Below are 12,152 nucleotides of genomic sequence, written 5' to 3'. Positions count from 1 at the left end.
ACTTTTACTATTACTCAAAATATTACTTGTAAAATTCTGATATGATAATCTTTAGCATATATCTAATTATGAGTACATTAGGAGACAATAAACTCGTTCATGGGAGAGAGAAAGCGAAAGAGACAGAGTGAGAGAGCGAGATAGAGACAGACAGATGGAGCAGGTGGAGGTGGTGTTAATATGGATGTTAATACTGAGGAAAATGCCAAACATACTTAAATTTCTTAACAAAACAAAGAAATGTTTAGTTGCAGCCTGTAATGACTACAGCTTATTGATGGTCAAGTTCAAATTCAAGTTTGATGAACGCAAAACACAACATCCGTACATATTTGCGTTACAGTAATCAGATTGTGTTCATTAATAAAAGCCTAATTGCTTAATGTTTGGTACTGGTTTTTAGTCATGTATAAGCCTATATTTAATGCACGTTTGGTTTCCCCACTACAACATTCCTTGAGGCTCTGGCAAATTCCATCTGCACTGTGTTTTCACCTGCTTTTCAGAGGCAGAACATTTCCTCCCGCAAAACTGACAGTCACAAATTGGTTGACCTCCAGCAGAATATATAATTAACCTCTGTTAACATGTCTCCTCCTATTATTTGCGTGATCCTCCCTTAAATTCATATACAACGAGGAGAGAGGCACACCTTGCAGACACTTACACAAATGACAAGCAAACTGCAACTCCAGCCTACTGCCTCTGTTTGATTAATACAGCATTTGTTTGGGACAGAATGTGTTACAAATGCACCTGAAAAAAGAAACAAATGCTGCAGTAAATCTGACCCTAACAGCCTACGGCCACACTAGCAGCCTTGTGAGGCTGTACTTCGGCACAGCAGCACTTTGAGCTAAATGCTAACAACAGCATGCTAGCATGCTCACAGTGACAATGCTAACATGCTGAAGTTTAGCTAGTATGTAGTACTTGCTATGTTGATCATTTTAGTTTAAGCATTCTAACATTTTCTAATTAGCACTAAACACAAAATTCAGTTGAGGCTGAGCATTAGTTTGGCAGGTATTTGGTAGTATAGGACAAACTGAAATGTTGACCTGCGGGTCACCAAAGCCATTAGGATTCACTCTTTGGGCACCATGGATATCTGTTCCAAATTCCATTAAAATCCATCAGATGACATCAAAGGGAAGTTAAGTGACTATTGCCTATTTTAGGACTGACCTGGACCCAAACTAATCTGATAACCCCCTCATTCCAGCATTGAGCCAAAATCACACCATGCTGTGAACTCAGAGAAGGCAGAAACACTTTTCTGCTGATACAGACTGATAGAAGTTGTTCTGTTTTACCCTGATATGAGTCAAGTGTACATTAATTGATATACCATGTTTAATTAATGTTATATGAAGAATGCAAAGTTTATTTCAACATGCTGATTTTGATAAAGAACAGTAGAGACTCTGTTAACAAGAACTGTTTTTTTTGTGAGGAAATTAATATATTAATATATATTTGTACACAAGTATGGCTCACCATGTTCTGTATTGACAAAACTATTTTCCAGTGACGTGATAATTTGGGATACAGTTTCATGAGTGTAACTCCTTACTTTCAACTCATATATAGACATATTTCAAATAATATTTTTTATGAGTTCTCGTCATCTTAACCTTAATATTAATCAATTAAACATCCCTAAGGTTATTTAATGTTGGGTATTAGCCTATTATGATGTGTTATGATCATTATGTCCTCACTTCCTGTGGCCTCAATGGTGTGTTGAATAGCTAATGAAACAGGAAATGTGAATATGCATCAACACAACAATTAATTTATCATGGCTGGTAATAAAAGAAAATGTTAGTGGAATGCTGAAGTCCACAGTGTGTGTGAAGTGTGTGTGTTCTGCTGCCCCCCTCCTTCGCTCATCCCTATGAGACGAGAGACTGGTTGTGGCCAAGGGGGATGGATGGATGGATCCATAACCACCAGGAGACCAGATCACTCCCCCTGGATGGAGATTCACGCTGAATCCCCGAGCTGCACCGAAGATAGAGATCCAACTTCAAGCCAACTCCGAAAGAAGATTTCTAAGGGAGTCTGGTCTGTTTCTGGGGTCTAACACGACAAAGGGTAGAACAGAAGAAACCCTGGACTTGACACACCAACCACACGGTACAGAGAAGGAGAAATAGAGAGACGGAGCAACAGAGACTTAAAGACTTAACTCTTAAAGAAAGAAACTCTATTAGCGCTCCTAAATTGCTGCTCCCAGATTAAAGAAGTCGCTACATTCTGTTGCAGCACCTGCATCTTAACAATACCACCGTTAGAACTGTAACAGACTTTAAACTCACAAAGAAGCATCATCAGCCTGATTATGGAAGAAGAGACATCTGACCTGGGACCAACAGCACGTCCAGAACCATGGAACTCCAGGGAGCTCCAACCGCGACCGATCGCCCATAGAGTGCCCCAGAGGAAAGGCTCTATTTCTTCTCTCCCCTCCAGAGCAACGTCTACCTTGCCTAGCCAAAACTCAGCTGAAACAACAGATACTTTTTTTCTGTGATATTGGGTTGATGCTTTAGCTTAATAAGAGTAATTAAGAAACGTAGATCAAAATTAAGATCAATTTATGTATGATAGTTAAACTACTATAGATGATTAATAATTCCTAACAATAGTTCCCAACAGACTCAAACTTCATCACAAAACTTCTGAAGTTGCTGAACGGTTCAGTAGTTTATTGTGTGTGTATTTTAATAAACTTTTCATTTATAAAAGAACTTGGTTATTATGTGTTTGTGTGTATGAAATATTCCGGCCACTGTTCACGGGACAAGAACTCTGTAGCAACTCCAGATCGAGACTAAATTGATAATTAATTAATTAATTATAATTGACTATCAAGATTTTGAGTGGTGAGTGGTGCCCCAGAGGTGAATTTAACAAAAGTTAGATTCTGTTATTTTATGTGGACGCTGATTTCATTCTGATAGCCGGACATGAGCCTAAATCTGCTCCTTTCTCTTACCAAATTAAAGGTTATTTGTTATGATCATTTTAATGCCTTTTAAGCACAGTTAGCTACAGCTGTGAGGGCAGAAACTGTAAAAGTGGGCCGGACAAAACTGGGATTTGGACAAAAAAAGTGAGGGGGACATGTCCTTTTTGTCCCCAGTGGAAATCAGACTCTTGCCGGTGGCAGTAACTCTTAAAAGCAATTTAAAAAAAAAAAAATGTGATCCAGAGGGACAGGTCCCCACCAGCTGTTGAGAGGACATTACAGGACAAAAACTAATTTGGGGGGATGGTGGCCGCTATTACAGGTCATTCAACAATATGACTATAACGTTGCTGCTCATTTAAAACATCTCTGGGACAACACTTTTCTGGGCATATTTTAGTCACTTTTTTCATTTTCCAGGAGCTCTGCTACTGCTATTAATGACACTTGTGTGCTAAGAACTACTGCTGCAGCAAGTGTGTACAGATACAGTTTGCAGTAGCATCATTGTTGCACAAATAAAAATCGATGCAACATTGAGCATCACGTTCCATAATTCAGCCATGCAGCCAAATCAACAGATATTTGTCATTTTCTTTTGGTGATAAAGAGCAAAAGCAAGAAGACTTATACAGAAATAACCAACACTGAAGAAGAGAGAAAGTTCCACCTAACAGACCGAGCCCTGAGAGGCTGAAGGATCTCCTGCAGCTGATGTTGCAGTCAGAGGCTGTCGTCTTAAAGAGCTCCAGGAGCACAAACAATAAAGAGCTGCCTGCACAATTTATTGTTCATCTCTGACCTTTTCATCTTGGCCTTTTATCAGGAGAAAATGTGTCACTGAGCACATTTATAAATGCATAATATTTGATATTGTGTAAATTATATATATAGTGAATATTTGTGAATGTGGCTGTGTAATTTCAGTCATTCACTTATCACTGCATTTTCTTAAGGTTATCATTTTACTCTGTGTCACTTTGTTTTACACAGTTACACAACTCATGTGAATTAAAAGGACACAGGATTATTACTCTGGATCTCCACTGCATGTGGCTGTGTTGCATATCCATCTCCATCGCAGTTTAAATGTTGTTTAGAGTTGTTTTGCTGGCATTTTTTGTGTTTTACAATTTGGAGGAAGGAATTTGAAATTAAAATTAAATATATTTCAACTTAAGCAAAACATTTGCACTTATCCCGGGGCTTTATGAATCTACTTCATAAACGTACAGAGACAAGAGGAAAACGGAGGGAGACCGGAGGGAAATAACAGAAAGAAGAGTTCAGAGATCAGTCAAGAGGCTGAGCTTAACACAAACACACACAGGCTCACTACCATACACAATGTTGGTGCATGTACACTCAGTGTATCGGCTGTTTGGGTGAATGACACAAGGCGAGACAACCATCTAGAGTAGACCAATGACGTGAATGCTCACATGTTGTAAACATGGGAATCTTTCCCAACTCCACTATCCATCCCATTTGACATGAAAGCAGCATCTGTCTGTCAAGCTGCTGATGTTTAACTTGCGATGGGGCTTGTAGGCAACACTGTGCTTTAAAGGCCACTAAAAACCAAAATATTAAATTAAAAATGATATTATATTGTTTTTTAAAACATACTGTCTAGATAGATAAAGTGAACCACATGACCTACTGTGGTAGGTGGTACAACAGGTTATGTTGTAGGGCTGGACTTTAAGTAATTTGAGTTCCAGAAGTTCCTGTTTCACTTTGGCGCTCTATATTTTTAGTATAAAATGGCGTCAATAGAACATTTCAGAGTGGCTGCGGGCTGCAATATGACCCATGCAGGGTACTTAATGCTGACATCCCATAAAAGTGTGAATTCAGTATGAACAAGGCTGTGCAAAGCAGCAGGTCAGGTTTAGGATGGTCTGCACAGAACAGGCTGACAGAGAAGAAGTACTGCAGCATCACTGAGCCCTCAGGGATAAGCAAGCACGATGGGAAAATGTATATGTGTGTGTGTGTACCTGGGTACCCACACTGCTAGTCTCTTAAATAGGACACCCCTGAAACACACACACACTCTTGGTGAGCGATCTAACAGGGCTGGAGACATAGCAGCCAGTCTGGCCTACATTCACTGAGGCTCAGGTCACATTGTCCGTTTAGCAGCAGAGGATGTGAGCACACTGATATCAGGAGACAGTCACTCCATTTGATATCTGCACGTCCGGATCTATCATCAGGCTGTTCTGAAGTTGCACCCGGCGACCAAGCAAGCTTCCTTCCATGTGCAAGGAGAAAAAACAAATGTGAGTTTAATTACTAACTGGTGTGGATACAAACAGCAAGTCAGCAGCAATCCAACCCCATGCAATCTTAGCCTATTAAACATACAAACAAAAAATGAAAAATGCAGCTGAACCTGCTATTCACAGGATCTAGAGCAGCAACTTTTTCATTATTGATTAATCTGTCAATAGTTTTTCGATTAATCCTGTAGTTTAGAAAATGTCAGACAGGAAAGGCCCTTCACCTGTTCCCAGACCAAAAGATGGCATCTTCAAATTGTTTTTTTGCAACCAACAGCTCATAACCCAAAGATATAAAAGAATCCTCACATTTGAGCAAGCTTGAACCAGCAACTGTCTGACATGAATGCGTTTACCAAATTTTAAGGCAATAATTGTATATTTCACTGATCCAACTGCTATTTAAATTGCATTTTTTTGTCTGCTCCTGCATACATATCTGCTCTGTAAATGCCATGTCCTGTGTTCTTTAGAAAAAAAAAACAGAAGTAAGAAATTAATATTTTCAGTTTTACTTTAAAAGGTATAATATGTAACTTTTCTGCATTCAAATTTTAAATTAGACTTATGTTATATATATTTTTTGAGTTGCGTTCTTGCATTATCCCAAATGTTTCCAACAATTTTCAAACCCAGAGAAATCCGTAACTTTAATCAAGCTAATGATGTGTTTCATTTGGTCGATGGTGTCATATCCCCTTGCGCATGTGTCAGTGTTGTGGTTGTGTAACTATATATTTTAACCGGATGAAGGATTTTAGTCATCGGATGTCTGGCAGTTAGCAGAGAAACAAGCTAATAAAACGCTAGCGGCACCCCGGCTCGCAGCGTCTTGTGTCCGCCGAACAGTGTCGTTAAAACACTGATTTTTAACGTGAAACTGCTTTATTCAGTGTTTTTACCATTTTTAATCACCGGGTCTGTTTGTTTTGGAGAGGAGGAGACCTCTGCGGATAATTCGGCTCCCGGTAAAAACCTCCTGAACGATGAACACTGAAGGACTCCTAACCGGGAGAAGCTGACGATGATGATGGTGAAGACTACAACTCCCACACTACTTTACAACATCATCAAACTACATCTTTTGTTATTGATTTGAAGTGACATACCCCTAGCGGCAGAAAATTGCATATTGTGCATTTCATTTGACACAATACCATTAGGTATCCGTAAATGTAGATGGAGACCTTTATTTTGATACAGCCAATCAAATCTTGCATAAAGCAGTAATGTCAGCTTTCTATCTTAGGCAGAGGAGATGGTCACACTGAGCCAGACAGCAGCCTGCTACACAACACAAGAGCCACAGACTGAACAATAACCCACATCAGCTTTCCTGCTAAAGTCTCCTTCTTATCTAACGTACAAACATGAACACACTTCTTGTCCTGCACCTTTAGCTTGTTGGAACGAGCCACCAAACAAACATTCACTGGCAGAGCCGGCCCTTCCCATAAGGCAAAATAAGCACTTGCTTAGGGCCCCCTGGTCTCTGGGGGCCCCCTAAAAAATATTTTTTTTAATGAACAATAATGAACGTCCTAAACAAAAACTGACAAGATTTTATGCCATTTTTGCCAACAAATAGTGACAAAACAATAAGGTCAGAGACGGGCGAAGTGCAGCACATTAAACAGCATGTAAACATACCTGCACATGTCACTTCGGTCCTGCCAGCTGCTGTCAATCAAACACAAACACCGACACACCCCTCCCTGAGATGAAAAAGAGCATTTCTGATATTTCCCCAAATACCTTTTTTTTCTCCTTCCTTTTAATGATAAAAAACAATTCATATATATTTAAAAAACACATTGACATTATTTTTAGGTGGACTTTAGCGCCTCCATGAGGTTGACATTTGTGGTTTTAGAGGAAAGTTCATGGGCTTCAAATTTCGAAGCAATCCATCCAAAGGTTGTTGAGATACCGTGTTTCAGTCTGGACCAAAGTGGTGGACCTGCCGACCAACAGACAGACCGACGTAGCCATCCCCAGAGCCACGGCGCTAGTGTGGCTAAAAACCACAGGGTAGCTTTAACACAAGCAACAATATCTAAAGCAATAATAATATGTTCCATTATCTATATGCTGCAGGCTTATTGATGTAATTTTGCCGTGTTTTCTTTGTCATTTATGGATGTTTCTGTTCTCAGGTTTGCGTAGACTAAAACATTTAGGGCACTATCTTACACCTGGAGCAAAGCGGAGCACAGCACAGCGCAAGTGTCATTGCTAGTTTCTGACTGATGCAGTTGTCATTTTCACACCCAGCGCCCACGTTGTGTAAGTAGCAAATGTATTAGCACCCATCTGTGCGCCCAGGGGCGTGTTGGTCTTAAAATGAGGTATGGTCAGGCGCATTGCTAATCTTGAGGCAGCAGAAAGCGACTGCACCACTGAACAACAAAAACCTGGTCTAAAGTCAACGGCGCAGTATTTTCCTGCTATTTAAAGGGCACAATATTCAGAAAGTAAGACGCACCTACATAGGCGGGTTTGCAACGCACGTACAGTCTGCTTGTTACACGCACAGTGACGCGCAGCAGCGCTCATCCTTCGCAGTTAAATATCAGTGCATTTGCTCATATGCAGCCAGATGGAGTTGATGGGACAGAGCAAAGACTGTATATATAGATGGACGACGTGTCTCCACTTCCTCCCCATAGACTGTAATGTGAAAAATGTATTTCAGAATCAGAAATCCTTTATTGATCCCCGAGGGGAAACTCTTTCGTTACAGCAGCTCACTGTCACATCAGTGCACACAGGAATAGAAGTACTAAACAAATCAAAATACAATATGCTATAATACAGGTGAGATAAATTAAGTACACAGTGGATATAAAGTATAAAAGCTAAAATAAGTTTAAAGTACCAAAGTGGATTTAGAGGTTGATAAGTATGTACGGTGTAATACAATGTAATAATATAAGTAATAAGTAATAGTGCAATAATGAGTACTGACAAGTTAAGTGTAGCTTAACGTGTTCTTTGAGTTTTTAGTTTGGCCCATGTCCCATCTGCTAACATGGAGGGGGCGGGGTTTATGACCTACACTGCAGTCAGCCACACCAGGGGGCAATCGAGATGTCATTTTTAGGGAGCTGACATGATGTCCATTTCTATATACAGTCTACGGGACAGAGGAGACGGCGGAGGCAGAGGATCCACCGGCCAAGGACAACCTGTCCCTCAGCGAAGACGTGTGCCGCTGTAAACTTCAGGCTGTAGCAGACATCTGTATTCTCCGGTCAGCTGATTTGGAGACTAATGCCAGCTGTCCCTATGCTGTCAAAGCCACTGCTGTGCTGCATTTCTTTGCAAGTGAGTTCTATTGGAGGCATGTCACAATACTACGGGCAAACATACATCACTCTGATTGGTTTAATTCATGTTACGCTCAAAACACACCTATGATTAATTAAGAGACTAAATACAACCCCTTTGTGCCTTGCACACACTTTGCGCCGTTTAACTAGCAAAAGTGGAGTTGGACACACCCGTCATGCACTTTAGACCATGCGCTATAGCCCTTAATCTCAATAACACCAGTTGATCTAATGAAAAAATGTGTACTAATCTAAATGTACACTGCAGACTCACCTTTTGTTGACCCACGTTTTGTCGTTCCAAGTCCACATCCCTCACTGGTTCTGGCTCTGGAGACCCTGGTGGTCCCTCCCCCACCCTGTCCAGCTTGCAGTCAGTGTGGACCTGAGAGGAGGAGGATGAGGAGGCAGGGGAGGAGGGAGGGATAGATGGAGTGGAGGAGGAGGAAGCACCACGAGGGTGTGCAGGGGAGGAAGATGGAGAAGTGGCAGACGGAGGAGGAGCCATGTGGTCGCCGCGGAGGCGCAGCGTCTCCTGCCGTAGTGTCTCATTCTCTGAGGCCAGTTCCTGCCGCTCCCGCCGAACACTGGTCAGCTCCTTGGTGAGGGTATCCAGCCGCTGCCTCAGCTGACGAACCTCGTCACGTGCACGGTTACGCTCCGCACGAACCTGGGAAAAATATGGACAGTACCAGATACACTAATCAGCCACAAGCCTATTGGTTTCGCTGAAGACATGAATCTTTAAAAACAAGTCATGAATACAGTTTCATTTTTAAAAAGGCTCAGCGATTTACTAAAACAGCTGGCCACTGTAGTTTTTTTAGCAAACATTACTCAAACAGGAGGAAATGGTGCATTTGTTGGGACTATTTTCAGCGGCGGATGAATCCACATGTGGTGCTGTAGTGAGTGTTTGGGGCAGCAGGACGGTGTGTGTGGGACTGAGTCAGAATAAACTACAGTGTGTGTGTTCATGGTGATGAAGGTGTGCAACAGTGCGGCTCACTGATGTGTTTTTAATAGTTTCTGGACAACAACGGAGCTCTATGGCACAGAGCAAGAAGATACATCAGGCTGTGATACACACACAACACCTGTTAGTAGATACGTTCATTGTTGTTTGGTTAAATAATGAAAAAGTCAACACGCCCAGTCTCATGCTTCAAGTCAGTGTTGATTTTTTTCAGTATTTAATTTAGACCACCATTTTCCCCTAATCTTAGCCAAGTTCTTTGAGTTGACTTACCATAAAAACATTTATCATGCTTTGGTCGCTATGAGTGTATTATGTAGGAAAAGTTTCCTTGTTATGTTGCTTTTTTCCCCCCTTTTTTTTAAACAAGTGAGATTATGTTTCCTACTAAACGTTTTTCCTAATTAAATGTATATGAACATCATTTGCAGGAGGCAGTTAAACATGGCACACCTGAGGCTGACATAGCACATATGGAAAGTCACTTGTGTATAATTGCAAAATACATTTTTTGACAAAGTAATCTACACTTAAGGTTTACTTAATAGCTTATTCCTGAGCTTTTAACACCCTCACAGTCTTCATCAGTTTTGAGCAACACTGAGATGGGGTAAAAGCTACGGAAAAAGCTAGTGTGCTTGAGTTTGTTTTAAATGGTTTATCTTTAATCTTCATTAAATAGGTGCTTTTGTTTATGCTAGTATTAAACACATTGTATTACATTTTAATGTTACTAACATTAGTAGTAATAAGTTAGTAGTAAGTTAGTGCAACCTTATGTAAGAATGGAGAATTTGCTGATTTATAATCTGGAGCAGTAGATTCACAACCTGAGTAATTCTATCTCAAGTAAAATGTATTCTGTCCATTTTAACTAATCAAATACAGAAGTTATATTTATTCAACAAAATATCATGAAAAATAATAATATATCAAGTCACTATAAAACCTGCTTAAGAAGGTAAACTGCACAAATGCTTTAATAAATGTGTGCACAATTTTTTTGACGTGAATTATGAAACTGTGTGCACAAAAAGATGAAAATGAGGGCTTTTCAGTATTTATTTTCTCTCCTGGCTTCAGTAACCAGCAGCCCACCTTGCTCCACTTCTCTCTCCAGTTGGCGGTGCAGTCCGACCACCACCTCATGGTCTTCTCCATCTGGGCCGCTCTGGCCCGAGCCTCCTCCAGCTCCCTGAGCCTCAGCTCCTCCCTGCTCTCCCAGTCAGCCCCAGCTCCCTCCCCCATGGCCCCCAGGGATCCCAGCCCAAGGCCTCCCAGCCCGGGCGACAACAGCAGCGGGGGGCTGGAGCTGGGGGTTCCTCCAGTGGGGCTGGGGGTGTGGGTGAGGCTGTCCGGGGAGCAGATCCCCCTGTCGGACCCCAGACCCAGGCTGCATAGCAGGCCGCCTCTGGCTGACTTGCCGCCTTCAGACAGGTGGGGGCTGGGGGTGTGGTTCATGATGGAGGTGGTGGCGTGGACGAGGACGGTGAGGATGAAGGGGGTGGGGGGTCGTAAGTGGGAGATTCAGGAGAGCATCATCCTCCTCAGTCAGTGATCAGCCTGGGGACAGAAACACAGCAACAGGAAGAAATGTAACTCACCTATCAGAAGAAAACAAACACATGATTACATGTTACCCTCATGTGACTTGGAAATTTGCCTTATTTGAGGATCAATCAGGTTGATCAGAAACTGCACTGCCTTTGGAGAGGAAACGCTAGTACACATGACTGAGACCAAAACTACTAAACAAAAACCAAATGTCTATGGGAACACAAACAGAAACACAATCAATTAATTAATTTAAAAGTAAGAAACTTAAAGTCACTGGATCATTAACAGAAATGATTCCAGCCAGAAAAGAGAACCCTGACACTAACTATACACCTGATACCCTCTTGTTCACGCTCTCATCTCGAAAAGGCCAGAATTTGGATGAAGCAGTGGACAGACGGAGGACTGTCATTTGTACAGAGAGAGCTGGAGGTGTGTAAACTTAATCAGACTGATGTGAACTGTGTACTATGAACTGGGACATGATGACCTGGGTTATAAAATAATCCTCACACATGGCACCCCACGTTATTTTATGGTTTGATCGCCATATTTGGCCAGTTTTTTAATTTATGATGTGATTCATCTACTGATTAATAAATAATGAATATAATCATTAGCTGTCCTAGTAGTAGCCCTAATTCTAAAGCAACAAATAATGATCATAAACCAAGCAGACTAACGTTATCTATTTTATATTTGAATATGCCTTGTATAGCGTTGTAGACCGCTAAAAGAGTATCTTTTTGGAGAGGCTGTGTGGACTGGTTATATTAAGCTTTGAGAATGAACAAGCAAAGAAGTTGAAACTAAAGCAGATTGTTGCATTTTGCGGTGCATAAAGCTCACAGACTGCCGTTCAGACAGGTGAGAACAATAACAAACTTTTGATTATTGTAACTCACTTTCCTTGAGAGCGTCAGCAGCCACTGCAATTCCTAGCATGGGAGCGTTGTGTGTGCACGCTATATGCGGTGTATAAAAACTGTTCAGTCTCTCCTTTGCTTTAGATAGATTAGATA

At 41.2% G+C, this 12,152-nt stretch overlaps 1 protein-coding gene across 3 annotated transcripts in view; it reads right to left on the bottom strand.

Annotated features, from left to right (window-relative positions):
• The window catches only part of ccdc102a (coiled-coil domain containing 102A), a 127,618-nt gene that overhangs the window by 56,346 nt on the left and 59,120 nt on the right, over positions 1-12,152 (bottom strand). For all 3 annotated transcript variants that reach the window (XM_044204988.1, XM_044204979.1, XM_044204970.1), the window contains 2 exons: positions 10,672-11,136; positions 8,872-9,267 (listed from right to left, as the gene is read on the bottom strand). In XM_044204988.1, the coding sequence (XP_044060923.1) occupies positions 8,872-9,267; positions 10,672-11,034 (759 nt within the window). In that variant the 5' untranslated portion in view covers positions 11,035-11,136. The remainder of the gene's footprint in view (positions 1-8,871; positions 9,268-10,671; positions 11,137-12,152) is intronic.

The sequence above is a fragment of the Siniperca chuatsi genome, linkage group LG1, assembly GCF_020085105.1.
Source record: "Siniperca chuatsi isolate FFG_IHB_CAS linkage group LG1, ASM2008510v1, whole genome shotgun sequence".
NCBI lineage: Eukaryota > Metazoa > Chordata > Actinopteri > Centrarchiformes > Sinipercidae > Siniperca > Siniperca chuatsi.
Note: the sequence above shows the minus strand (reverse complement) of the source record. Positions and strands in the feature narration are given on the sequence as shown.